We start from the raw sequence: 26072 nt of genomic DNA, 5'->3' as shown, positions 1-26072 counted from the left end.
CTGCAGAGTAAAGGACATGATAAAGCAAAAGAAGGAAGAAGGCTGTGGTCTATGGGAGGGACTGAATCAAGTAACATATGGTCTGTAAAACATGGAGACATATTTTTATGGTGTACAATAAAACTATTGTCTTTGAATCTCATCTTTTGTAACATATTACAGCTATGATCTGAGGCTTGTTTCTGGAAGGCTGCTGGTGGTTTTTTTGTGGGGGTTGGTTTTTTGGGGTTGTGGGTTTTTTGATTTTTATTATTTTTATTTATTTATTTAAAATCTCCAGTGATAAATGGTTGTTTCTCTTAGGTTTTATTTGTTTTAATTGGTTACCCATGTGAATTTGTTCTCGTGCATAGCAGTATGCATTTAGCAATAGTTCATTTAAAATTGCCGTGTAAAACTAATTAATGAAACCATTTTTTTTTTTTTTTTAAGCAGCAAGATTAAATAGTTACCTTAGTAGAGAAGAGAGTGAATACCAGCTGAGAAAGGTAGTTCGTGATTCATGTTTCAGTACTGGGGGTAGCAAACTTTCGGATTAGGTGCCTTTAGAATACACCTGTCACAGCAGGAAGGGAAAGACAAGGTCTGAAAAGCACTCTCTATCTTGCACAGTTAATTTGGAACGGGCCTCTAGGAAAACTTGCAAGAACCATTTTGAAGATTGCTGAAGTAAACTTTAAGTAACTGAAAGTTACTTTAAGCATATGAATAAAAATAATTTCTGACAAAAGTCCCAATTCTTAAATGCTGAAGTTGCAGGGGTTTTCTTTAAATTATGAAGAGGTTGGGTACTGAAATTGTTTTATTTTCAGATTGTGGTATGTTACAGTTTTATTTTAATGGCATAGGCTGGAAGAGGCAAATTAATTGCTGTTGTGGTGCAGAGGCATGCTGGAGTTTGAAGAATTATGGAGTTTGTGTTGTGCTGAATTGGAGTGATGAAGTACAGATAACAGGCCACAGCTGTGGCCACAAATTAGGCCTCTCCAATTTGATGCTGAAAGTATTGCATTAGAATTGCTCTTCTAGGATTACCATGTGGAAAGTCTGATGAATAAAACCAGATCTGAAATAGGGAAGCTAGAAATGCGTGCTGCTGCAAATGCTCGTTGTGGCTTTGTCGTTGTAAAATGAAGGTGACCGCTTTCCTAAGCGAGAGCGGTGCTCAGGAGCTTACTGTTCTTCAAGAACTTCCACTGGTTTTTATATCTTGGCATTTCCTTAAAGGATTAGGGTTATCAGTGATTCCTTCCTCTTACAGCCAGCTTGGCTTAGGGGAGGATGAGAGTTGTGGTCCCTCCCATGGTCTCACAGCACCTGTCCTTATGTGGAATCCATCAAGAGTTGGGAGCATGGCATTTACTGGGAGATGTTTCAGGAAGGTGCATAAGCTTTGATCCTATTGAAGTGCTGTGCAAAGGCCTTCCTATATAGGAAGGACACAATGAGGAGGTAAGCACCACCTTATGAACTCCTGTGGATATGGGAAACTTCATCATACGGGTATTGGTATTGCTCTTGCATTCTGTGGAGCTACCCTATTGCTGTGGGAATATTAATTCTCCAGGTACTTCCAGGCACAGGACAGTAATGTCATAATAGATCAGATCTAACTTACAGGGATAATTCTGAGCAGTGATAGTTTTATTAGCAGAAATGTTCAAAAAACCAAAACTACAGGCCTGTAGTCCTGTGTTTGGGTTAACTGGCAGACAGGCCAATGCTAGGTACACAGATGGTCCAAGAACAAGATCATGAATTGGGGTGGACTGGCTGAAGCTGTCATAGGTGCCTCATGGTCACCAGGGTCCTATAAAGTTGGCTGGGGCATTGAGTTCTTCTAAAACCAAGGAACAGCTCTGTCCAAGAGAGAGGTGCGTGTAAACTTCACTTATCCCACAAACACCAACTCTGTATAGAGGCTGGAGCCAGGAAGATGTTGAGTAATAAAAGACTGTGCAAGCCCCCCCCGCCCCGGCTTCCTCAGATATTCTCATTCAGTGAGTGTAGCTCTATTCTGCAACATCCCGTTCATTGTTTTTGTGCTAGGAGTTTCCCGAATGTCCCATGGAAAATGTGACACACTTTGTAATGTGGAACGAGTATCTTCTGGAACAGGACTCAGTCGAAAGGATAAAACCTTGTTCTGCATTGTGACTTTAATCCGGATTTGCATTCCAGTGAAAAACTCTGTGTGTGAGGAAGGTGTCTGGAACATAAGATACCACGATGTACAGCACATGGTTGTTCCTTGGGTTTGAGGATTTACGTATGCACTAATCAGAATCAGTAAATCTCTGATCTTTTCAAAGGACTCTTCCTTTTTTTATTGGTTGATACTTTAATATCTTTCAAATGCATTTGGCATTTTAGTGGATTGACAGATGACCAGCTGATGTCTATGTACGGTAGCAGAGGTTATGTTACATTTGGGATGTAGTATTTTATTTTCTGCATCAGCCTACTTTTGTGACTTTCAAACTGGAATTCCCATCTGGTCCTTCAAAACTATAAATACACGTTTTTGAGAGAGGAAGTAAGATTGATGACTATTCTAATGTTTGGTATATAAGGCTTTCATGATAAATTGTTTTCTTCTAGCTCTTCCGTTCATACTTACTTTCATAATCTTAAAAAGCGAAAACATTAATAAATCAAAGTGGGTTAAAGATCAGACACGTGGTTTTATTTTAATAAGGGATAAAGCTGAAATCTCACTGAGTGTACATTGTTCAGCACTTGTTCTCTGGGGCATATGAATCAGTCCCTTCATTACTGATCCGTAAGCTTTTCCTTTTGTGATTACAGTGTATTTTCATTAGAAAAACCAATGCAAGAGAATAGTCAGTGTGTTACTTTTGGTGCTTATGCTCATGTGCAAAGTTAATGTTGGTGGTTTTTTTTTTTTTTATAAAAAGCAAGCCTTTTGTGGCCATGTGAAGTTTTGACTTCACAGAGTAAGTTTGCTTGCTTGATTTATATCTGTCAGCAGGAAGGGGATTTTGAGAAGAGGCGTAGTAAGCCTGCAAGCTTGAGAAAGAGGTATAATTTTCATGGTTATGCTTTGTGTGTCTGGGACACGTTTTCCCAAAGGATTCAAGGTAAAATGTGCTTTAGGTACTGTTTGCTCTGTGTGTGGGGAGGAAGACAGCAGGAAATGTGTGTTTCTCCTAGCCTGTTCTCATTGCTGGTAGTTAGCATTTGGGACGGTGTGCCCCGAAGAGGGTGAGGTCAGAATCCGGTGGAAGAGGGGGAGTTATAAATAAGAGAATTAAAAACTGTAAGACTCATCCCTTCGTCCCCCTTGCTGCCATACCTACACATCCGCTCACTGTTTGGTGTCTTTTTATCAGAATTGTTGAAAAGAGGCTGCTAAATGAAGAAACCAGCTTTCCTTTTGAACTTTTAACCTTCATGAAAGCTACAGTAATTGGCTTCTGCAGAGCATAGATTGTTTGAATCTGACATTTAAAAAAAAAAAACAAACAGGAAGAATGAAATATCCGTGTGCACTTCTGAAATTTCCAAATTGCCAGTGAAGGTCTTACTTCTATGTGCTTTAAAAGCCTCAAAAGTGCAGAGGGAGGTTGGGGAGGGGTGTGAAGCGTCCCTGTTGCATCTCAGCCGGGATGTGCTTTGGCTGAGACAAAAGTGCAGCAGTTGGTACAAAACCTCCACCTGGGGAAAAATGGTTGGCGTGTGTGTGAATGTAATCTCTTTGAGGGAATGGAAGAAGGCTTGAAGAATGGGTCATGTAAAGGGAAATAAAACACTGTCAGAAAAGAAAAGGGGGGGGAAATGCTAAAGGTGAGAGAGATGAATTGGACTGCCTAGGCTAAAGGTGAGTATTATGCTTAGATTTCTTCTATGAATGAATGTCCTATTTAAAAATAAATAAATAAACGAGTGTTTCCCCACTTCATCCTTGTTAAAAAGAACACAGTAAAACTCCTGGCAATTGCTATTCTTTCTAAGAGTTGATCATGTGAAACTTTTATATACTAAAAGCAAGGAAAGCACATTAAAGTCTAATCCCTGCTTACTCTAGTGGGTCTTAAAGCTGTCATCACTTAAAAGTTGTAAAAAAGCAAAAATAGTATCTTAAATACAAATTACTTTTTGCCTCCAATGATTTTTAATGCACATATAAGTCAGTAATTAAAAAATCTAAAAGCAGATCCAGGTCAAATCATGCTTTAGATGACATCTAATCTAAAATTATTGAAAACAGCTTTCATGGGTATCACTGCTAGCTTTTTAATCTATATAAAAATGTAATATATTTTTGCAAACTTGAAAATGAAAATTTAGAGGGACACAGCCTGACAGCAGAGACCTGTAGCTTTTCTTTCTCACACGCAAGCTAATAGCTGTGCTGCAATACATCATCACACATGTAGCTGCTCAAAAGGAAAACGTGCTCAACAAGGTTTTTACTTCTCAGCTGCTAGAAGAAACTGCCAACCTTTGGCATGGTTGAGTTTCTCTTAACAGAAAGCAGCAATACATATTGTAGTTAACTTGGCTGGTGGCATGCAAAACTACCTTGCTGCCTTCTTCCTTTTAAGATATGATTCTTCTTTCTTAAATAAGCTTGAATAATGAACCAGGAGAAATGGTGACAGATTTAAGAAAGGAACTGTTAAAAACAGGCAGCTCCTCAGTTTACCAGGAATAGTTCAGTTTGATTTTGTTAGAGATGAAATGGCTCCATGCAAGATGCTTTGAGTGTCTTACCCTGAGAAAATTAGGATCCTTTGTAGCTGTGGGATTTTTCATCTTGCTGTTGTGTTATGTGTCTTCAAAGCAGGAGGCAAGTGTTTTCTGTCATGTGCCTGTCTTTTAACATCTGTATTTCCACTTCAGCAATTATATGACTGAAAGCAAAGGCGGGAGGGTAGGGTAGCCAGCAGCCATGCATTAATTTCACTGTGTAAAACTACAGAGATTATTTGGGGCCAGAAAGAGGTAACTGTCACACGACAGTGGTCTCTTCCTGTCGTGTATGTGCTGAAAATAAGGCAGTTGCCAGAAATGACTGAACCAAGGAACCAGATGACAGGTTATTTCTAAGTTGAGAACAGCTTAAACTTTCAGGGCTCTGCAAAGCACTGTATGGCTTTGGTCTGAAAGTCACCCATATTAAATTATGAAAGTCTGAGTAGAAGGAAGAACGTGTTAAAGAGGGGAGCAGTAGTTGCTCACTGGGCTGTTTCATGGTATTTGCATTTTGATTGGCTCCACAGACATTTGTGCATGCCTCAGGGACTCTTAACGTAAGCAAAAACAGCTTTATATGTAAAGAAAAATGTCAATGAGACTTCAGACTTGCTCCCTACAGCATGTTCTGTGTGCTCTTTCAGTCTTGGCTTAAATGAATATAATGTGATGCTTTTATTTTGCCTGGGAAATTAGTTTCCCTTGCTGATTTGTTTTAAAGTATGTAATCCACCTAGAAATGTATTTGTCATTTTGTGTTGGTAATGAATCTTTTAATTTGGCAGAGTAAGAGAATTAGAAGACATTGGCCAATAAATAGAGCCACAAAATGGTTTACCCTTTTCTGTCCCATCCCAAAGTCCATACCTGGGATTCTTGTGAGAAGCCCCATCTGATGGATAACTGCAGCAGTGTGCTTTGAAATGCTAAAAAGAGCACAGACTGTTTCCAGCAGACTCTGAAGCTGCATCCTCCTCTTCTACCTCTCTGGTTTTTAATGGCAGGTGTTGTATTCATACTAAGGATGGTAGCAAGAACTAGGTAAGCCAGTCTCTGCTTTCAGGACCTTGAGGTCTGGGAAGGGTAAAATGCAGGAAGAACTGGGTGAGTAGCCTGTCCAAGCACATGAATAAATAAGGCGGCTGCCCATTCTGGGTAATCTGTCAGCCTGATTTAGATACAATCCCCTGTAGCCTCTAAATGCCTCTCAACTTCTCTGAGGAAGTGTGGTGCTCCATTTTATAGTTGGCGGTTGGAGGCACAGAGGGCCAAAGGGCAAGTACGTGGCCACACACAAAGCCTTTGAATAAAAGAAAATTAAACACAAGTGTTCTTGGTTCCAAGTTTAACATGCTCGTCTTTGAAGCAGACTTTCTGTTCATTTAAACAGTGTGATTACAACATGTGGTAGGGAGTTCTTCTCTTTAATCAGTGCTGTGGGGAAAAAGTTTGGTAGATATAGGATCTATTTGAAGGTGGGTTTTTTCAGTTTGTTTTTCTCTGATGTATTTTACACTAGCTGCTAATGATTACATTCTCTCAATGACACCAAGGTCAAATAAGAATCTGGGGCTTTTGTGTCTCAAGAGGTTTGTTTTGCAAATGCAAGAATACATTTTTCTCTCTTGTTTGAAAGGGAGCATTAGACTTCGTCCTGGGCTCTGATGCAGCGTATTTACCTATTGGCACTGCTGCTTCAGAATTTCCTTCAAGTGCCTTAAATGGAGTTAATGTCATCACTTTTTTTTCCCCAGTCCTGGTCAAAGTTGTTGGCATAGTGGGTGAGACCAGCAAGGTAAGAGATGTGGCCGAAATCCATCTAATTCTTGAACACCCCAAGAAGAGAGCTTGTGAAGGTGTTGTGGCTAGTCAGAACCTGCTCCAGAGTTTGGAGAATGGCATATGTGAAAGGAAACTTAAAAAAATCTTCAAAAACATCTTTTTCCTTCATTTTGCATGTACACTGTCCTCTTGAGTTTTGCATGTACACTGTCCTCTTGAGTTTTGCATGCCCAGATCAAGAAGAAGCAATTGGGAACCTCAGATGAAATGGGACTCAAGTCCTGGTCTTCAGACATGTGGAGTCCACTTACTTTTCACAGGGCAAGTCGTTTGGCAGCTTTGGAAACAGGACATCTCTTTCTTGATCATGCTCCTTACTCCAAATTAAGACCTTCTGACGGGCTGTGACTATGGTTCTGTGAATGCAGCATGAAGACTGCAAAAACAGTACCCTGAAGCATCAATGTGCTGAAGAACGGCATGGGGGGAGAGAAAAGAAAATGGAGTATTCTTCTAGTAGAGATGCGCACTGTGGCTTTTTGGAAATGCTTAAACTTTCAGTGTACAACCTGTGAATATTGCTTAATGCAGTGTAAAATGAGAGTGGGTAAGGCTCTGTGCTTATTGTTGTCGCCATGCTGCCAAACCTGTAAAGCTATGTTTTAGTCTTCACAGCAAAGTGCTTTACTGAAGGGCAGAAAGAGGACGCCATTCTGTTTTAAAGAGATTAATAGCTAAATCGCACTTACTACTTGAATGTTAGAGATCTACTGATGTTAAATTACTACTGAAAGCAGATGAAAAGTTCTATGGAGATACTGTGTTGTGCTTTGTTTTAGTGTTGCCATTTTCACACAAAAGGCTTTTCAGCCAGGTGTTAGCCCTCTAGGAAGTTCAAAATGGTCAACTTCAGTTGACAGCTTTATTTGGAAACACTTCTAACTATGTCAAAGTGAACTAGACAGTTAACCGAACAGTGATTTGCCACCCCTCACCCCCAAGTGCAATGGGAAAATTTAATTTGGGAACACTGAAGGCTGAAAGCAAAAAGGATAAACAGTGGTAACTCTCACAGGGGACTTGGTGAAGGGGTGTTACTTTATATTTCTGAAGATATGAACTCTGGCAATCATCAGAGCACTAAAAATGTACTTGGATTTTATCCAAATTCTTTAATCTTTTATTGTCTATTACAATTATAAAGGAGCTCATTGAGTTAATGAAACATACCATAATGAACTTAGTAACTGCATATTTTTACAGTGTTCTCCTCTATGGAATTGAATCTCAGCTGTGTGCCATGAACTTTGCACAGGTGAAATATATCCTCTTTTTTGGCTCAGGGCATGTTTCCATGATGGTTTAAGATGAGCAGGTTATATTCCTGCTTTCCTCTTTGCCCCTACCCATTCCTTGTGGTGGTCCTGATGCTCGGGTGGGTTTTTTTTGTTTTTTTGTTTGTTTGTTTGTTTGTTTGTGTTTTTTGGGGGGGTTAGTTTTTGGACAGTCCATCTCTCTGAACTGGCCTGCTGGACAAGTGCCAGTGCTGGCACTGGGGAAGAGGAGGCCAGGCCATGATATTGGGGAAGCAGAGACATCAGATCTGCCATGGCAGAAGCCTGAGGTTTTTGGAGTAGAAAGATTTCATTTTAGTGGAGAACATAAGGATGGTGGCTCAGGATGATGTATGTATTACAATATTTTTAACATAAAGAAGTTATGAAGATCCATTTTTTTGCTATATAATAAGTTAGAGGCATGCACGTTATTATGCAGCAAAGGCATAGTGTCCTTCTGCCTGTTGCTGCCAGCCTCTCCCTGTTCTGTAGTTAGCATTTTTAAGTTCTTCGCAGGTAAAATACTTGGCAATAACTCCTGGGTGGAATCAAGAGGGTATTAAATATTTGAGGCACTCTTATTTGTTTTTAGGATAATAGAGAAAAGCATCACACAGCAAGTGCTGGTTCATTTTGAATAGCTGTTTTGATAGCAGTTGATTGAGTTGCAGCAGCAATTGGTGACAATTGATGTTCTGGCTCCTGAGACGGAAACTGCCATGAGTCGTCTTGCAGAATAATGTGGCTGGCAGAGTTCAGTCTTCAGTGTGCAGACAGTGCTGGTTGCGTTGTCTGGATGCGTGTATTGTGGGAAGGTTAAGCACTCAGTTCGTTCATTAGCCAATTTGGAAACAGTGAGTGTTTTGCTCATTCTTGGCATAACGCTGCATGTTCCCAGAGAGGCTGGAGCAGGAGCTTCAACTGGAGCATGGAGATGGGGAAACACAGCTGTGCCGTCATCAGCTCTTGACAGCGAGTATTAGCTGTAGACATTTGGGGAGTCTTAGAGAACCTTTATGATTATCGTTAGTTATGAGATAGAAGATGCTTGGAGAAGCAGATCATATATACTACAAAGGTGACTTTTAAATTGATAATGATGTGTTACCTGAGCAATGAAGTAAACATATTTACTAAGTTAGCTAGTATTTTTCATGAGTGAGGTTTCTTTGTTAAAGTATTCCCACTTTTTTTTCTTATAGTAAAACAGGAGGCAATCATAACACCTCTCTTTAGCTTTAATGGCAGTGGCTGAATTGGTGGCTCTCCACCCCCCCTCCCCCCCTGCCCCTTTTTTTTTAATAGCCCAGCATAATAGCATAAATTAGATTTGGTGGGGTTTTAAGTTGGCATGTGGGTTGTAATTTCAGAGTCAACACATAACCTGTCCTGCTGTCCCTGCTAAAAGGGAGAGACAGTAAGCTTTTCAGCTGTTGTCTGCTGCTTAAGACAGCATGACTCTCTAGAGCTTATGACTCAAACCAGAAGAAGGATGATGTTTGCATCACTCTTTCCTCTTTCCCTGGGCCATGTGGATTTTAATGTTGAATAAAGTGTGCAGTAAAATTAGGGGGTGACTACAAATTGTACTGAGTGCTTGAATGTGACGTATTAGACTGTAACACAAAAGCAATTTACAGTAGTTTTCCTGTCAGAAGGTTTATCTTGATCTTTAAAATCTTAGTTCAAGTTATGGAAGACTGGGATCTTTTTTGAATGAGTGCTCTTGGATGCCAGCTGGGAAGAGTTATGGAGATTGTTGTTCCTAAGTTGTAACCAATGGCTGGTTTTAGTGTGCTTGGAGAATCTTGTTATGGCGTAGAAGGCAACCTGCTACAAAAGCAGCTCTTTTTGCTCACTGCATGCACAGTTGAGTACAGAAAAGGTACAATATTTGAACACAGATGGGCAGGCTAGGACTTGGAGTGGTTAGAGTCATTATGTCAGTGTACTCACAGAATGGCTGAGGCTGAAAGGGACTACTGAAAGTCATCTTGTCCAACCTCCCTGCTCAAGCAGGGTCATCTGTTACGGTTTTGCAATACAGAGATGAGCAAGAAAGTCCCCTGTTAAAATACCCAGATCTCCTGTTATCAACTGTCACATTTAACACAGTTTACCAAGCTTTACACAGGACACATCTCCCCTGCAAATGGGCTGGGTGAGCAGAGTGTTGGCACTGCTGTTATCTTGTAGTCAAGTTTCTTCTGAAAGGTTTCTAGCATCCCTCCAAAATATCTTCTGCATTCTGGTTGTATGAACCTGGAGCTTGCCCTGTTTTTGGGCTCTCCAGTATCTTTTTGCTTGTATTTTACCTTACAGTGATCTTACGATTAACGTGGCTGGATAATTGAGAAGATTGCTCAGGTATGCAAGCTCTTCCTGATCTAGAACTACAAACAATGGCCCCAAGGTATGTGTCAGCATTGAAAGGGAGGGTGCAATCTGGTTGGGATGTCCCTGGAACAGTGGTTCCAGGCCTGCAGGTACACGGGCTGAACAGTACTCAGCAAAGCAGGGTGGCATCAGTGTTAAGGATGGGCATATGCACAGTAGTTGTTTTGGGATGTGACTGTGTCCATGTTTGTTTCCTTAACATCTCTGTATTCCTGTTTCCAAAGTGGGTTTAATAATGTCCATTAAAATGCCAGATTAGTCTCGACAACTGATATTGTTTCGAGATACAATCTCTTCAGTGCAGAATAGCTCAAGTTATTCCACAAGTTTTAGCTATAGACAAGGTCTCTAATATTAACTGTGCCATGCTTTTTTTTTCCTGGATGGCCATCACTGTGTTTCCCATTTGCAGTCTTCTTGTTTTGCTGAATGTCCTTCAGAGACCAGGCACTGGGAAGTCCACAAGTGTTAAGGGCAAATTGTTCTTTGTGAGTATGAGAGTGTGAACTGGCAGAGAGCTAGGAGTCTACAGGGGTGGATTCAGAGACTGTATAGTGCTGAGAAGTCAGGAAAATGTGGGGTGTTTTGACTGTTAGCTGTTTTGATGCACAGATTTCAGTATGTATAAGAGAAACAGTGCTGGTAGGAACACCTCTGTAGATGGAGCTGCTTTCTGCTGAAAGATTACTGACAGGTGTGTTTTTCATTCTCTTGGTTTTTGTCATCTTCGAAGACTGGAGTCAGTGCCTGAAGCAAAAGGCTGGTGTCTTCAAAACTTTTGTGTCTTCATTAGACTCATAAATGGTATCCAATCTTTCTTTTGTTGTTTCTTTTACTTCTGATGAGCATCAGGCTCTGCTTATTCACTGTGGATTATCGACGTGTCTCTCTTTTCCACAGTACTTCTCTTTGCAGAATGATTTCTTTAGAAAATAATTCTGTTTGTTTCAACCTTCGACATCCTGTCTGTGCTGTCAGTTAACTTGGTTATTTCCTTTAGCATTCATGCATCTCTGTTTCCCTCTCTTCCTCCATTTGACTGCTAACTTCCTGACTGTACCATTAGTTCCTCCGTATGTGTCATAAGCATTGATAGGGTAAAAAATTATCTTTGTTTTTTATACTGCTGCTTCATCTTGCTTCTAGCAGGAAGTTTAGGGTTTCTCCCAGCCTTGTGCTTACCTTCTTGTATCTGTTACCTCCTTTGGAATATAGCCAGTCACCATTGTCTTGATTTGGCCTCTGCTGAAGCAAAGCAATAAAGTGTTATCATCTTGATTCAAGATGCTCTTTTGTGTGTCCTTTCTAGCCCCCTGATTTATCCAAATGCTAGGAAAGTCCCAAGTACCATAGCCAGATCTTGCTAGTGCTAGAAAAGAGGACTGTGACCTTTTGCTATTTCTTTACTCTTAGTAGTATTGTATTCAAAATTGCTTTCCTGAGTCACAGAACTTTTAATGAACTTTCTCCATTTCTCTTCAGCATATTTTCAACCAGCCTCTAATAAACTTACTCCATTTGCAGTTACATTGGACTCCAAAGGAGTCCAATTAGCTTAAGCATTAAAAAGCACCCTCCTGCAAAAAAATTTGCATCTGTCCTTTTGAGTTGTAATATTTAGCATTGCTTTATTTCAGTTGCTGTTTCACAGTACTAGTTTCCTTTTTCCTTTCTTATCTCCAACTTTCTTATTGCTGAAAAGTTTCATTCTATCCTTACAACCCATTAAGAACAGCAGCACCACTGGCTGAAATTGAGGCTTCATCTTTTTCCCAGTAGTTCCCTTCTACCTCTCAGGTTATGTGAGGCTACCCTGAGAGGTAGGAAAAGAAAATTGTATTCAGCTGGATTTTAAGAAATAGTTCTGCTGCTTGCTTCAGTTTAGAAACATCTGGGGTACAGCCCAATGGTGAGAAACAACTCCAAACGAAGCAGCAAGCCTTCATAAACTGTGAAAAGTTTAAGTGGATTCTAATGTTTTATTCAGAGTAGTGTTTGATTTTGTTTCTGTACTTGATATCTGCCAAGGTCTTTAACTTCCACATGCTAGGCAGGTATTCAGCACCTTTGAAAAATCATGCTTTTTTGGTGAAGCTAGATAGACCTTACCCCTTTGACTGCTGGGTTATTGTTGGTATGGTGGTTGTTGTGGCTTTTATGGGTTTTGGGTTTTTTTTAAAATTTTTTTTTAATTTATTGGAATAGTCTTTTGAATACTTGAGTTTGGTACTTTCCTGCTCTCTAGTTTGAAGAGCTCAGATATTAACATCTTGAGTAAACAGAGCATCTTTATCTGACTGGATAGTATATGAGTGTTAATTAAATTGCCACAAAGGTTCAGATACCTTGAATAATCAAAACCAAGTTTTTAGTCCTCTCTCTCCTGAATTATAGACATGTAACTAAAAGTTCCTTAGTAGAAGCGTTATGGTTTAACACCAGCCAGTGACTAAGCATGACACAGCCACTTGCTCATTCCCCCCATGGTGGGATGGGGGAGAGAACCGGAAGGGTAAAAGTAAGAAAACTCATGGGTTGAGCTAAAGACAGTTTAATAGGTAAAGCAAAAGCTGCACACGCAAGCAAAGCAAAACAAGGAATTCATTCTCTACTTCCTATGGGCAGGCAGGTGTTCAGCCATCTCCAGGAAAGCAGGGCTCCATCACGTCTAACAGTTTCTTGGGAAGACAAACGCCATCACTCCAAACATCCCCCCCTTCCTTCTTCTTCCCCCAGCTTTATATGCTGAGCATGACGTCATATGGTGTGGAATATCCCTTTGGTCAGTTGGGGTCAGCTGTCCCAGCTGTGTCCCCTCCCAACTTCTTGTGCACCTGGCAGAGCATGGGAAGCTGAAAAGTCCTTGACTAGCGTAAGCACTGCTCAGCAACAACTAAAACATCTCTGTATTATCAAAACATAGCCCCATACTAGCTACTATGAAGGAAATTAACTCTATCACAGCCAAAACTAGCACATCTTCCAAGCGTGATCTTCCAAGAAGCAGAGGAGTTCATGTTAAATAAGTACCTGAACTTTTCTGGTATGTGTCAATATGTGCTTTAGAAGCAAGACCAGACAGCCTGCTTGCCTGTATTCTGAGTACCTCCAGTCTGTTGTGTTTCCCTCCACCTTTTCTTTTCAAGCACCCTTTAAAGCTTACTTTTCTCTCTAGTTTTGAAGAGTATTTTTTTGAAAGTGGGCCTGTCAATGGTAGTGAAACCTCAACCACATAAAATCCTTCCTAAGGAGAGGAACAACAAGACGACTGTGGGAAAGCTAAAGTACTTGGAATGAAATTGTGAAGAAAGGTTATGGGTATGTGAGAATGAGACAGGTGATAACCACATGAATGTTCACCACCTTTCCTGGGCGGCTTTGCCAGTGGCAAAAACTGTCCTGTTCTGTATATTTCACACCCATATTCCGAAAATCTTCTCCGATACTAGGTTTCCAGGTATTTTAGAGAGGAAAAGTGGTGTATTTAAACCTGAAGGGTCCAAAGCTCATTTAATCATAATATTAAATGGTGCATTCCTGGGCTAATGACGCATTATTGATCAGCAGATTGCGGGTTCAGCTTCAAAGAAATGTTCCCGTTGGGAAGCTGATGGACTGCTCTAAACCATGGAAAGTCTGTCAAGCAGGGTCAGGTCTTCCTGCAGTTTTGGTGGCTGCTGCAGAGGGGGTAGCAGCCCCCCGGGTTGTCTGCTCTCTGAGATCACCCCCTCTTTTCCATCACTTACTAGAATATAGTTCATAGCTCCCGTAGAGCTTTATCTTCTGTTTGTGGCAAAGCATCTATGGATTTTATTGACATGGGTCTGCTGGGCCTTTGACTCCTGTCTAGTTCAGGGGTGAATAGCACCGAACATGTAACAAAAGGGAAGAAGGCAGCATGAAAGCCTTTTTATGCACACAAAGTGTACATCCAGCCCCCTGGCTTCTGTGCCCTGTTTTTATTTCTTCCAGAGATGGTAAAGCATGTTTACAGCTCCTTAGACTCGGCTGTTCAGTCATGCAGTTTAACTCCAAAAATTACTCTCTTGGGGGATATTAATCCAGCGTTGGATTATCTTTCTCAAATCGTTAATCAGACTTAGTCCCCGAGGGACCTTCCAGCTGAACTTGCCACTTAGTTTCTGTTTGCTGGGGCGGCGGGAGCCGAGCGGAGGAAGCTGATGAGGTTTGACAAGAAGCGGTTACTTACGTAAGGTCCCGAGCGGAGGGGCCCGTGTGCCTCTCCTCCCGCTGCGGGTCCCTGCGCGGCCGGCCGGGGCTCAGCTCCCTGCTGGCACCCGCTGCGTCCAGCCTTGTCCTGGCTGCGTTATTGCCCTCCCCTGCGTTCGCCTTGTTTTGCCATCGAGAAATGCCATGGGAAAACCTGCCTGCGAGGCGGGAGTGGGGGGAGCTGTGCCAGCTTCAGGTGATTCCTATATATTCTGCCTTTTGTCCAGGGAGGAGAAACACATGCTTTGTTTTATTAAATTCTCAAATGCACATGGCGTTCCTTCGGTCACTCTTTAATCATTAACTTCCCTACTCAAGCTGTTCATGAAATGACCTGGCCTGCTGTTTGAATATTACCTCTCTTCTGTAAAAGAAGAAATGAGCTGTTATAGGCTGCTGTTTTCATATATGACTATAACTGCTAGTCACATAACTCCTATTAGCCTTCATTTTTTCTCCTGTCTATAGACTTAGAATACAGTTTATTTCTTGAGAGATGTGCTCTGATAGCTATAAGTAATTTAAAGTTCTTTGAGATCCTTGTATGGAAAGTGCCAGGGAAATTGCAAAACAAGTTGTTGTGTGTTTTGTGGTTTTTTTTTTTTTCTTAAAAAAAAAAGTTCTACTGAGAACTCATTTCATACATGAATAAAATCCTTTTTTCCATGTGCAATGCATAAGTAGAAGGGGAAAAGTCAATATGTTTTACCAACATATGTGCTGTATTAATCCCTCAGAGTCAGGCAGGTAAACTGAGAGCTTGCGTGTCTGGGCTGATGCATTTTTGCCTTAAATTTAACATACTTTGATTTCCAACTTGAGTGTTTATTACTGTGATTTAGTAGACCACTGGAAGCACTGCATGGCATGGTTGAAATGCAGAAATATACTGTATGTGGTAATAACAATAACTTGCAGAATTTGCACTTTAATGGGCTAATCTGTCATAGTTCTGAAAACCCTATTGATGTAAGAAAGTGTAGTGGTAGGGATGTTTTGGTTGTGGCTTTTCTCCCTCAAATTGTAAAATGGTGTGCTACTTAGCATGGAAGTTGCTTAAACCTCCTCCAGGTTACAGCTGCAGGCATGCGTTAGGGAAAATAATGGGAAGTTGCCTTCCTTTTCCTCAGATCCCTCCTCCACTTCATACACTCATGCTCATGCACGCATCCTGTTGCCTTCAGATTCTGCCTTGAAAATAAACGTTGTAAAAATGAGTTGCAAAGTTGCTTTTACATGCCAGTGCTTCTCGGATCCCACTGGGAGAGAAAAAGGAATTGCACTTGAGAAAACTCCATAACTAGACCCGTTAGTGATGCCCATATCCATTTCGCTGCTTTTCGTGCTGCTGGTATAACAAAAAGCAGTTGAAATCAGTTCTAGTTCTTCATTCACATCATGAGAATTGCTTACTAAATTGGAAGCGTTTCATACCAGGAATTGTGCCTTCCTTATTTTACTGAGCAGTGGCTAACACACTGCGTGCCACTGGAATAAATAGGAGGTAATTTGTAATTGTCAGCACTGTAGACTGCAGAATTTTCGTTGCAATCATAATTTTATGATGACAGCTAAACATCTGTTTTGGCCTTAAAAAAAAAAAAAAAAAAAAGAATATTTGTTTCTGGCATTGCCACAAAGGTAGAACAAAACTAAATTACCTTTTGGATCCTGCATTGGAGTCATAAGATTATAAACTAGGAAAAAAAAGTCAGAACGTTTGACTGGGACGACCACTGAGAAGCATAAAGAAATTTGCAGTGACAATTTTATATATGCTTTTCAGCATTCAGACCACACTGATGTGTCTGAGTTGGTCTTTCCTGGTGGGAGAAGTGGAACTACATCCATTTGTATTAGTTAAAGATCTGTCACTATGCTTTGTGTTTTATGACTGTATAAGCATACGTATATTAATAATTATAATTATGTAGGAGATCTGTGCTAGCCTGCATTAAAAACTAGTCACATTGAAATTGCCTTCTGATTGCTGTGGCAGACTTCTCTTGCACCTTGCTTTGGAATGCAAATCCATAGCTGCATTTGATTAACTTACTGTCAGCTTCCCTTGACTCTTCTTTCTTAAACCGTTCGCTTTCTTCCTGTGTTACTTGTTGAGATGGACCACAACTTGCTAAAGCAAAATGAGGGTTAATGCCCACATTTGTATGTGAGAGTGGACGTTTTCTGCAAATTTATTGCTGCATGATGTCGTTTTGTTTTCATCGTCATGGCCAGTGGCCATGAATCATCGTGTGGTGTGGGGGTTTTTTTTGGTGTGGTTTTTTGTTGTTTTTTTTTTTTTTCCCCTCCAGCATTCATGGTGAGCTTTGGAGTTGGCTAACCTCCTGGGGAGGTATTGGGATGCGAGTTACCTACCTTCCCTTCGCCTCTCCCCGTGAGAGGCAACAGTCCTCCGAGTTGCTTCCCTGTCTTCCTAGTCAAAAGAAAGTGTGTTTGCCCATGCATTAGTTGGATTCTATTGTTTTTATAGGTCTCCCCTCTCTCACTTTATATAAGTGGCCTACAGATGATTTTTTTTGTGAAAACTGTAGAAGAAACATGATGGGGGGGAGGAATAAAACTGTTGAAAATAAGAACTTACTCATCTGAAGCTGTCCTCAGTCAAGTTTGTCTGGCAGGAACTGCTGCTGCTCTTTTTGTGTTGTGGCCAGTAAACTCAGGCTGTGGCTGAGGCCCTGGCGGGCTTCCAGCGTCCCTCCTGCCAGGGCGTGTGGGGAGAGGCCTGTCAGCCGGGCACTGGGTCAGCCAGCTCCGCTTAGGTGCTGCAGGCGGTTTAATGCCAAAACGTCACCAGGTTGAGACTGCCGAACACCGTTCTGCTGAGGAGGAGGGAAACACCCTCACTGTGAGTGTGGGAGCAAAAAGGCGCTAAGGTCTCAGTTTCATTTGACTGTGGAGGTGGATTAACAGCTCATTGCTGCCAACAAGTCTTGCTTCTCTCCCTGCCCCCCCCCCCCCCCCATTGTGCCACCTCTGGGAAGCTGTTTGACTTGAACATGGTAAAAAACAGATGACCAAAATTACTTTTTCGCTGGTTAGTTGAGCCAGCGCACTATGCAGCAAGGGGAGCTCTCATGGGAGATGCAAATGGCGGGAGCGTGAGGTGGCAGGGGAGAAATGGTGGGGGCTTTGCATCTACTCAAGCTCTACGGGGGAAAAGACAACCAAAATGTCTTTTGTGAATGTCTGACTATTCTTAATGACCACCAAGCCAGTTACATGCTTTAATTGTGTTTATTCCCAGTCCCTGTAACATCTACCAAATGTAGACAATATCACTGTGTTTCTTAATCACGTTGTTTAGTCTTTCAAGGCACTTCCTGCAATCCAGTCTTATTTATAGACCGTCCATTGTCTTATTTACTGCCTTGTGCTTTGCTTTGTGGTGATGTGTGATCCTGTCGGCATCAGAACTGCCATTGTTGGAAATAAATTGCTGGAGTGTTAAAGTTCGTAAATTGCTTTTATAGTATGTGTTGAGAACTCTATGTAGAATGTAACAGGGCTTGCAAACACAGGACTGAGCCTTTTCAGAGTAGACCAGAAGACACACAAGAAAAAAGGAAAGGTAGAGCCATATACATGAAGGCTGGACAAACTCCCACTTCGAAGTAGTATGAGATGAAGGTACAGAATTTCTTGATAAAGGGATGGTTTCATGATTTTGTTCAGGCTGATCTGAGCTCATGCTTCTGCTGCAATTGGAGAAGGGTTGTTAGACTGGGTTAGTTGAAGCAGCAACTGAAGATGGTCAGAGCCTTTTTTTCGTATACCTGTTTGTGGCTTTTGGATGTCTGGTACTTTCTGTCAGCTCATCTTTTGCCTTAGCTCTTTTAAAGGCTATATGTGCAAGCATGTGTCTGTGCTTTCACCACTTCCTTCTCTTTTCTGCTAAGAAGAAGTGGGACTGCACCTCTGGGGATTTCTAAAGCTTCTCTCGTTTTGTCATATGTGATGGCATTTTGCCGGGTCACAGCAGAGCGCGCGGGAAATGCTGTGGTTGGCATGGAGGACTTGGCAAAGCAAGCAGGAGCCTCCCAGACTGCAGGAGGGTGCATGGGTTGCTGTGTCTGAGAATTGCAGAGCTTTGCTACTTCAGTGGCTGTCCTGCTGCCACCGGGCTGGGAGAGCAGTGCAGAAGGTTTGTTTGCAAGCCCAGAGAGGCACTCTACCCGCTTGAAAAACGTTTGTTGTTGTTGCGAGGTTACAAACTTTGATGAGCCAAAAGAGACAGAACTTAAATTCTGCAAAACCTGAGGGTTTGGTTCTTCCCTTTTCCTCTCCTTCCCCAAAATTCACAGTCTGCACTGTTTGACATGAGATCCTATTGATATTCATATTCTTGTAGAACTATGATGTTTTTTGTAGCTGATTATATCATTGTGAACGTATACTACATCCTTGTGTATTCACGTGTCTGATGTTTACCATAAAGAAGTATTTATATATGGGTGTATCTGGATCCGTTAGGTGAGGATATGTGTGTGTGTGTGTGTGTATATGTATATGTGGAAACTGCTGTGTGTTCTGCCTTCTTCCTGACATCCTGGTTGCTATAGTGCAGTGATCTATTTGTGAACACCCAGAAGATCATTGCTATAGTTAAAAGAAACAGTGTTTCCTGGCCATAACTTCCTGGGCAATCTCTTCTCCTGGAGTGCCAGCTTTAACCGATTTGGTCACGTTCCCTGGGACTCCAGGAGTGACACTGTAACAGGAGCTTTCTCTAGTTTGTCGCTTTTCCCCAGCAGCATATTTAATAATATTTAAAAATAGTTTCTCTATTTAAATCTAATGCATGCCTATTATTCACCGTACATTTCAGTGCTTCAGCCATCTTTCTAACAGACTGTCGAGCTGTGCAGCGTGTTGTGTCCTGTGTTTGCTTCTGTAATATGTGCCATTCTTCTTCTCTTGCACATACATACACACATATGTTTTCATCCACCTGCCCAGCCAGGCAAAATGTAGGAGACAAAGCGGCAGCGCTGGAGTTCTGTCTGAACTGCTGTATTTTTTTTTTTCCCCTGCAGGTGTGAATGAGAGAGACTCTCTGCAGTATTTAGTGTCCAGTTGTACTGGCTCCGAAGAACAGCAGCGTCGCAATGCCCCCTCCTGCTGATATAGTGAAGGTGGCGATCGAATGGCCGGGTGCTTTCCCCAAGTTAATGGAAATAGATCAAGTAAGTGCCTGTATACGTGCGCTCGGCCAGCCCTGTGTGTAAATAAGTTCTTCTCTGCGTGTGTATGTCACTGCATTTATGTTTACTTAGATGCGCACCTATGTTTCTGTGGGTGCATGTGTGGTAGAAGGTGTTTTTTATAAGGGGTGTAACCCTCTTCCTCTCTTACTGCTTAATGTTTTTGATGTGTTTAGCTGTTTTTTTTATTTGCTTTTTCTTTTTAAACAGCTGCTTAAATAAGGCATTTACTGCTTGTGTGACCCACTTAACACTTTCATGCCTTAGTTTGTGCCATTGTAAAATTGTGGCAATGTTGTTACCTCTGGGTGGAAAGTCTTTACAAATTTTTAGTCAATGCTTTGCATTTGGAGTATGATCATACTGAATGGCTGCAGCAAGTGCAGATTTTGGAACTTGAGTAGTGGTGCACTGTGAGCAGGAGGATCTTTGCTGTTCCATACCGGGATCTCAGGGGTTGTCCTGTTTATCTGGTTATTTCTAATGCGATGACCCTATGGACTGATTTGAGGCAGTGTACAGAAGCTGACAAATTCAAAATTATGAATTAAAGACTTTGTAGGAAATTGTGGAGCAGTAGGGAAACAAACCAAATCCAAGTTATACAAGTGCTGTGTTTTATGTTCTGGACTTCTCTGAGATTGTTTTTGTGGCACATGCATTAATATTAAAAGCAACATCTTTAATATTTAACAGCTTGCCCATAATGTTTTGAAATCATACGGCATGTTACCTGTTTAGAATAATTATTATTTCTGTAAATAGTATTCAGAGCGAAGGAAAGTGTTTAATAATGTGCTTTAAACCCTAGTGTATCTGGGGACCAAGTACATTATAAAGTCCTGTTGGAGAGGAGAAAATTCAAATTCATGCTGAAAATGTTTTAGAAATGGGATCCTAATTTCTTCATGCAGTGCAATCAGTTTCACTTCTAGTTAACCCTTCTGTGGCATATGCCTGAGAAACTCCTGTGTGAACTTTGAGGAAACATGGTACTAGAGGGTGGCTGGAATAACAGCAGTATGTTTTTCAGGCACACTGAAAGCCCCTTTAGGGGAAAGGGGAGTTCCTAAGCATTTAGCACTTTATGGTTTGATTTCCAGACCTGCCAAGCTTCTCCATTTTCATTTGCTGAAGTTTTTGAGTAAGCATATATCTACAGATACAAATCTCTTGCCTTCTGGAATGAAGAATGTCTTACTTTTTTCTTCTTCTTATATAACAAATGGTAGACACTGTGCACACTGTGTTCAGGGGAAGATGCATGTTAGTCATGATGAACAACAGCTTATTGCTACCAAGTACAGTGAGGACAAAAATGAACAAATATTATGCAGTTGCCTTCCAAGCCGCAGTAAAATAATACCAAAATGATTGTTTTTAATTTATAAAAGGGCTTAAAGTAAGTCTCAAAAAAACCCTCGTACTTTATCTGAAATATTAGCTTACTGTCCTGGAGCCTTGTTTTTACCTTTATTATATATGATTTAGAGGGGGCAAGAAAGATCAATGCTGACTTATGTCAGGTAGAAATTTTCCAACCCAGCCTGCCAAGTTGTGTTCAAGCTTCCTCATACCACTTTATGGGGAGGAAGAAGAGGAGGGAAAATAAGGTTGAAAGGGAGAAGGCTAACAGCAGCCTGCTCCTGACGCAGGGGGAAGTGGGGGAATGAAGGTTGAGGGTCTCATCCCTCACCTTTCTGACATGGAAAATACAGGTGTGGTGACAAGAAATTAAGATGGGAAAGAAACATCCCTTCCTAATACCATAGAATCATAGAATAGTTTGGGTTGGAAGGGACCTTTAAAGGTCATCTAGTCCAATCCCCCTGCAATGAGCAGGAACACCTTCAACTAGATCAGGTTGCTCAGACCCCCGTTCAACCTGACTTTGAATGTTTCCAAGGATGGGGCATCTACCACCTCTCTGGGCAACCTGTTCCAGTGTTTCACCATCCTCATCGTTAAAAAATTCTTCCTTATATCTAGTCTGAATCTACCCTCCTTTAGTTTAAAACCATTACCCCTTGTCCTATTGCAACAGGCCCTGCTAAAAAGTTTGTCCCTATCTTTCTTACAAGCCCCCTTTAAGTGTTGAAAGGCTGCAATAACGTCTCCCTGGAGCTTTCTCTTCTCCTGGCTGAACAACCCCAACTCTGTCAGCCTTTCCTCATAGGAGAGGTTTCCAGCCCTCTGACCATTTTTGTGGCCCTCCTCTGGACCTGGTCCAACAGGTCCATGTCTTTCCTGTGCTGAGGGCTCCAGAGCTGGACGCAGTACTCCAGGTGGGGTCTCACCGGAGCAGAGTAGAGGGACAGTCACCTCCCTCGAGCTGCTGGCCATGCTTCTTTTGATACAGCCCAGGATCGGTTGGCCTTCTGGGCTGCAAACGCACATTGCCAGCTCATGTCCAGCTTTTCATCCACCAGTATCCCCCCGTCCTTCTCCACAGGGCTGCTCTCAATCCCTTCATCCCCCAGCCTGTACTAATACTGGGGGTTGCCCTGACCCAGGTGCAGGACCTACCGATACACACAAACCTGCGCATTTGCCTTGGTCAGGGATGGGAACAATGTGGGAATAAGCCCTGAAAACAGAGGGTGATACATGCTTCTAAACATACAGCTCTGCCTTTGCTTCATTTAATGCTAACTTTTCCCCAATCTGTTTCCTTTAAAACATCTATTTAGTTGAAGAGCTGTAGTGGAGGAGATGATTCATATCTCAGATGGCTAGCTGCCGGAGATGATAAAGGGGAGGAGGGAAAACGAAGGCAGAAGAGAGGAATGACTTGCCCATTGACCAGATATTGCAGCCAGTGCCTGTCTCCCAGGTGGGATCTGCTCATTCAAGCACCATTTGACATAAACTCAGAAAATCCAAAAAACTTTGCCTTACCAGTTTCCTCCCTCTCTGATCCCTTACCAGCAAGAAAAACAGTATTTAAGAGAACAGCACTGCATTATTACTTTAAAAAGAACAATTAAAAAACCTCACTGTAGCATGACGCAAGTTCTTTATCGTTCAGGGTACTGAGGCTATTCCAAATATTGTAGTACAAATACTGTATAAGAGATCAGAGGAAAATCTGGGTTGATTTTTTTTTTAGGTTGCTTGTTGTATACGCTTGATAGTATTTATATTCAGTTGCACAGTATCCCAGTTCACCTGCTGTGTATATGTATATTTTGCTTAGCAATGAAGAGAATGAAATATTTTCAAAATGAGGAAATGTCATTGTGAAACCACAGTGATTGACAATGGTGTATGGGAAGGTGTTGGGCCTGAAAAGAGCTCATGAGTATTTTTTTTCCACCAAATGTTGTTAAACTTTACATTAAAAACCTCCCCTTCAGACGCATGACTTCTGACAACCTGGACTTCATGAGGCACAGGGCTTTTTCTAGTTGATGCTTCCCACTATGTTTCTGTGGGTTTTGTCAGCCTGGGTTCATCAATGATGGTCTTAACTTTAGTAACACAAAATTAGTCTCGCTGAGTTAGAGAGACTCTTTGCCTGCACAATTAATATATAATTAAGTGCTTTTCAGAACCAGCCTCTCTGTCTAACTTTTCTTCTCATTCATTGAAATGTAAAACCCTGATGTCAAATAGTACAACTGCTTTTTTCCTGGAAAGTTTTTTTAAACAAGGAGGGCAAAACTGCATATTATTTACCGCCTCTCTCTTACCAGGTGGGGAGTAATTAAGTTGCAGTAAACTTAGCAACTGGATGTTGCCTGTATGCATTAAAGCTGATTTTAAAGCATGTGCAAGCTAATGTACTTTCCTGCTTTCTCCTTGAGAGGTGGAATTGACTGAATTCAGTTACTCTCTTCCAGAATACTTGTATTTCATTTGGGTTTCCCCTCGTTTTCATCACTTTCCTCAATTATAAATTTGAAAAATAACATCTAGACTCTTCCCCTGTGCATAAATCCCTACTGGCAATATTAGTGCTGTGGTAAAAATTAATTTTTAATGAAAATATTTGATTATGACTTTAAGAGCTGGGTATAGGGATGATCTTCCACTTTTAAGTCTTCCTGTCACATAAGGGGAGGAATGGAAATGGGTTGGTGTCTGAATTTGCATGGGGATCTTTTTGTGGACTTCTTAGGGATGCCGTCTGGGGGAGAAATGAATGGTAGACGCTAACTGCCTGTTACCTTCTTCTCCCAATCTTCTGGCTGATTATTCTGGAAGATGTTAAGAGTAGGGTCACACGGGCTCTGTGCAGGTGAACTGGGATGTTGGCTGATCTCTTCTGTCTTCTCTTTATTTGTCCCAGAAATAGCCATTTCATAAAAGGATGTTATTTCTTGTGTTCAGATAGAAATTTGCATACTTTAATTTGTGGCCATTACGTATAACTCATTCTCAACTGTCAGGGGGTTTTTTACAGCACAAATTATTTTAGGTAAGCCAGTGCTGGTTTTAGGTTACCTGGATACTTTGTTCTGTGGGTTTACAGCTTCGCTGTTCCTGCTGCAGGGGAAGCAGCTTCCAGGAGAGGCACAAGATGGATATTTGGGGATAGTAACTATTTTAGCTTATCTCATTCAAATCCACTCTTGCATGTTAACACAAGTTATACTAAAACCAGATTTCTCTAAACTCGGGGATGAACTTCCTCACTATTGAAGGTAAACACTGTTCCTACAGAAAGGAACGGTTTGTAATTTAACTTGGCTGTACAGTCTCTTCCCCCAGATTTATCTACTAGATCATTAAATATAGATTAAATTAGCAGACATGAATCTTTACATTAGCCAAAAAAAGGAAAAAGAAATAAAAAAAGCTGTGTTTTGCTTTTCAAAGCACAAATGTGGTATAGTGGGCAAAATTTACAGGAGCACTGTCAAATGACAATTTCATGTTAATACAGTGTAGTGCAGCACATGGGAGGAACCAGGGGCTGCTCTACATTAATGCTTTCTCTAAGGTTTAGATTTAGTCAGCAAGTTTATCTTTTAAGAGTGTCTTTCAAGTTGTCTTATCTTCTGCCAGTGTATGCTATAAATGTCATTTTAATTGGTTTTTTTTCTTCGGAGAAGTCATTGTACTTCACTGCATATTAAAAGGAAACCAGTAAGATTTTTTTTTTAAAGGGCATTTTCAAATCGTTTTGGATTTCAGACCTAAATTTGGACCCTTGGGGATTGTTAATTGATTTAGTGCAGTGTTTCTCAAACTGGGGAGAAATGTAGTTCAAAAGGGATTGTGAAATGCCTAATTAGAGAAAAGAAAGTGGCATCTCACTTCTGCCATGTGTGTGGACTAAGAATAGCTGTAGTTTCTGCAAGTGCTGTCACTAGTAATAGCAGTATACTGATACAATCCTAGCATCACAAGTCTAAATGTATGCAATATTAGTGAGCACCAGCATCATTCAAGTGATGAAGAAGAAAGGGATATTGATGTCTCTCTGCACCAGAGGCTGTACGGTGAAGTGTTGCTCCCTGCGCTTGGTTCTGGCTCCAGACTCTGACCCCTTCAAAATCAAGGGGTTTAGTGCTGAGGGGATGAAGGAGGAGAGAGGCTCTTACCTCATTCCCACAAACCTGCAAAATGATACTAACTCTATCCAAAAAGTATTGCAGTAGCTGGAGCTACTGATGCTTTTTGGTGTGAATATTGTGAAGAGTTCCGATGTTATTGCACGTCATGAGTTTAAAGTAGTTAAGGGAAACGTCAGTGCCTTGAACAGCTGACAAGATCTCAGTTTCTTGAAGAGAGAGGACTAGGAAGCAGCTTGGGGGGGGGGGGGGAGGAATCTTACACAAGGAACACTTATAAAACTGTTCCCTGCCTGTATTTGCTAGCAGCAGCTCCTTTCTGTCACGTCGGGGAAAGGAGTTAGTGCTTGAGGACGGCCACTGCAGCTGTATCTTGGCCATTCTGAAGGAGGACCTTGGTTGCTGCTGATGGGAAACTTACCTAAAGATAGATGAGCCAAAAGGTGGCTGCCTTATCAAAAAGACTGAAAAACACTCAGCTAGCTTAAGCCAGTTTACTAAAGGTAGGGCTTGCTTAAAATCAACTTTTAGGTGTTAAACAGATGCTAACAATAATTTAATGAGTTTTATTGCTCCTTGTTGTATCTGTCAGTATTTCAGCTTCACAAAACTGAAGATCAAGTTGTTTATAAAGCAGATACTAACCAGCGTTTAAACATAGTGAAAATATTTAACATTTTATAATCCTTTCAGTTTTGTTACCATCAGGGATTATTAATAGAACTGGTAAGGAAATCATATCCACTAACTTCATGTGCCATTTTCTTTGTTGGACTAATGAAAGGTCTCAATCTTTTTTTTGGGCGGGGGGAAGCTGTTCAGCAACAAGAAAAACCTTGGAAACAATAATGCAGATGTTTTAA

General features: G+C 41.2%; 1 protein-coding gene across 6 annotated transcripts in view; it reads left to right on the top strand.

Moving 5' to 3' along the window:
* ELMO1 (engulfment and cell motility 1) overlaps positions 1-26072 on the top strand; it is a 311109-nt gene that overhangs the window by 28859 nt on the left and 256178 nt on the right. For 5 of the 6 annotated variants that reach the window (XM_072853673.1, XM_072853671.1, XM_072853672.1 and 2 more), the window contains exon 3: positions 19523-19672. In XM_072853673.1, the coding sequence (XP_072709774.1) occupies positions 19595-19672 (78 nt within the window). In that variant the 5' untranslated portion in view covers positions 19523-19594. Of the gene's footprint in view, positions 1-10218; positions 10252-19522; positions 19673-26072 lie in introns of those variants that run through there. The other variant, XM_072853675.1, reaches the window with a different exon arrangement.

This window comes from Ciconia boyciana, chromosome 2 (genome assembly GCF_034638445.1).
Source record: "Ciconia boyciana chromosome 2, ASM3463844v1, whole genome shotgun sequence".
In the NCBI taxonomy this organism is placed as follows: Eukaryota; Metazoa; Chordata; class Aves; order Ciconiiformes; family Ciconiidae; genus Ciconia; species Ciconia boyciana.
This window is presented reverse-complemented; position numbering and strand designations above follow the sequence as displayed.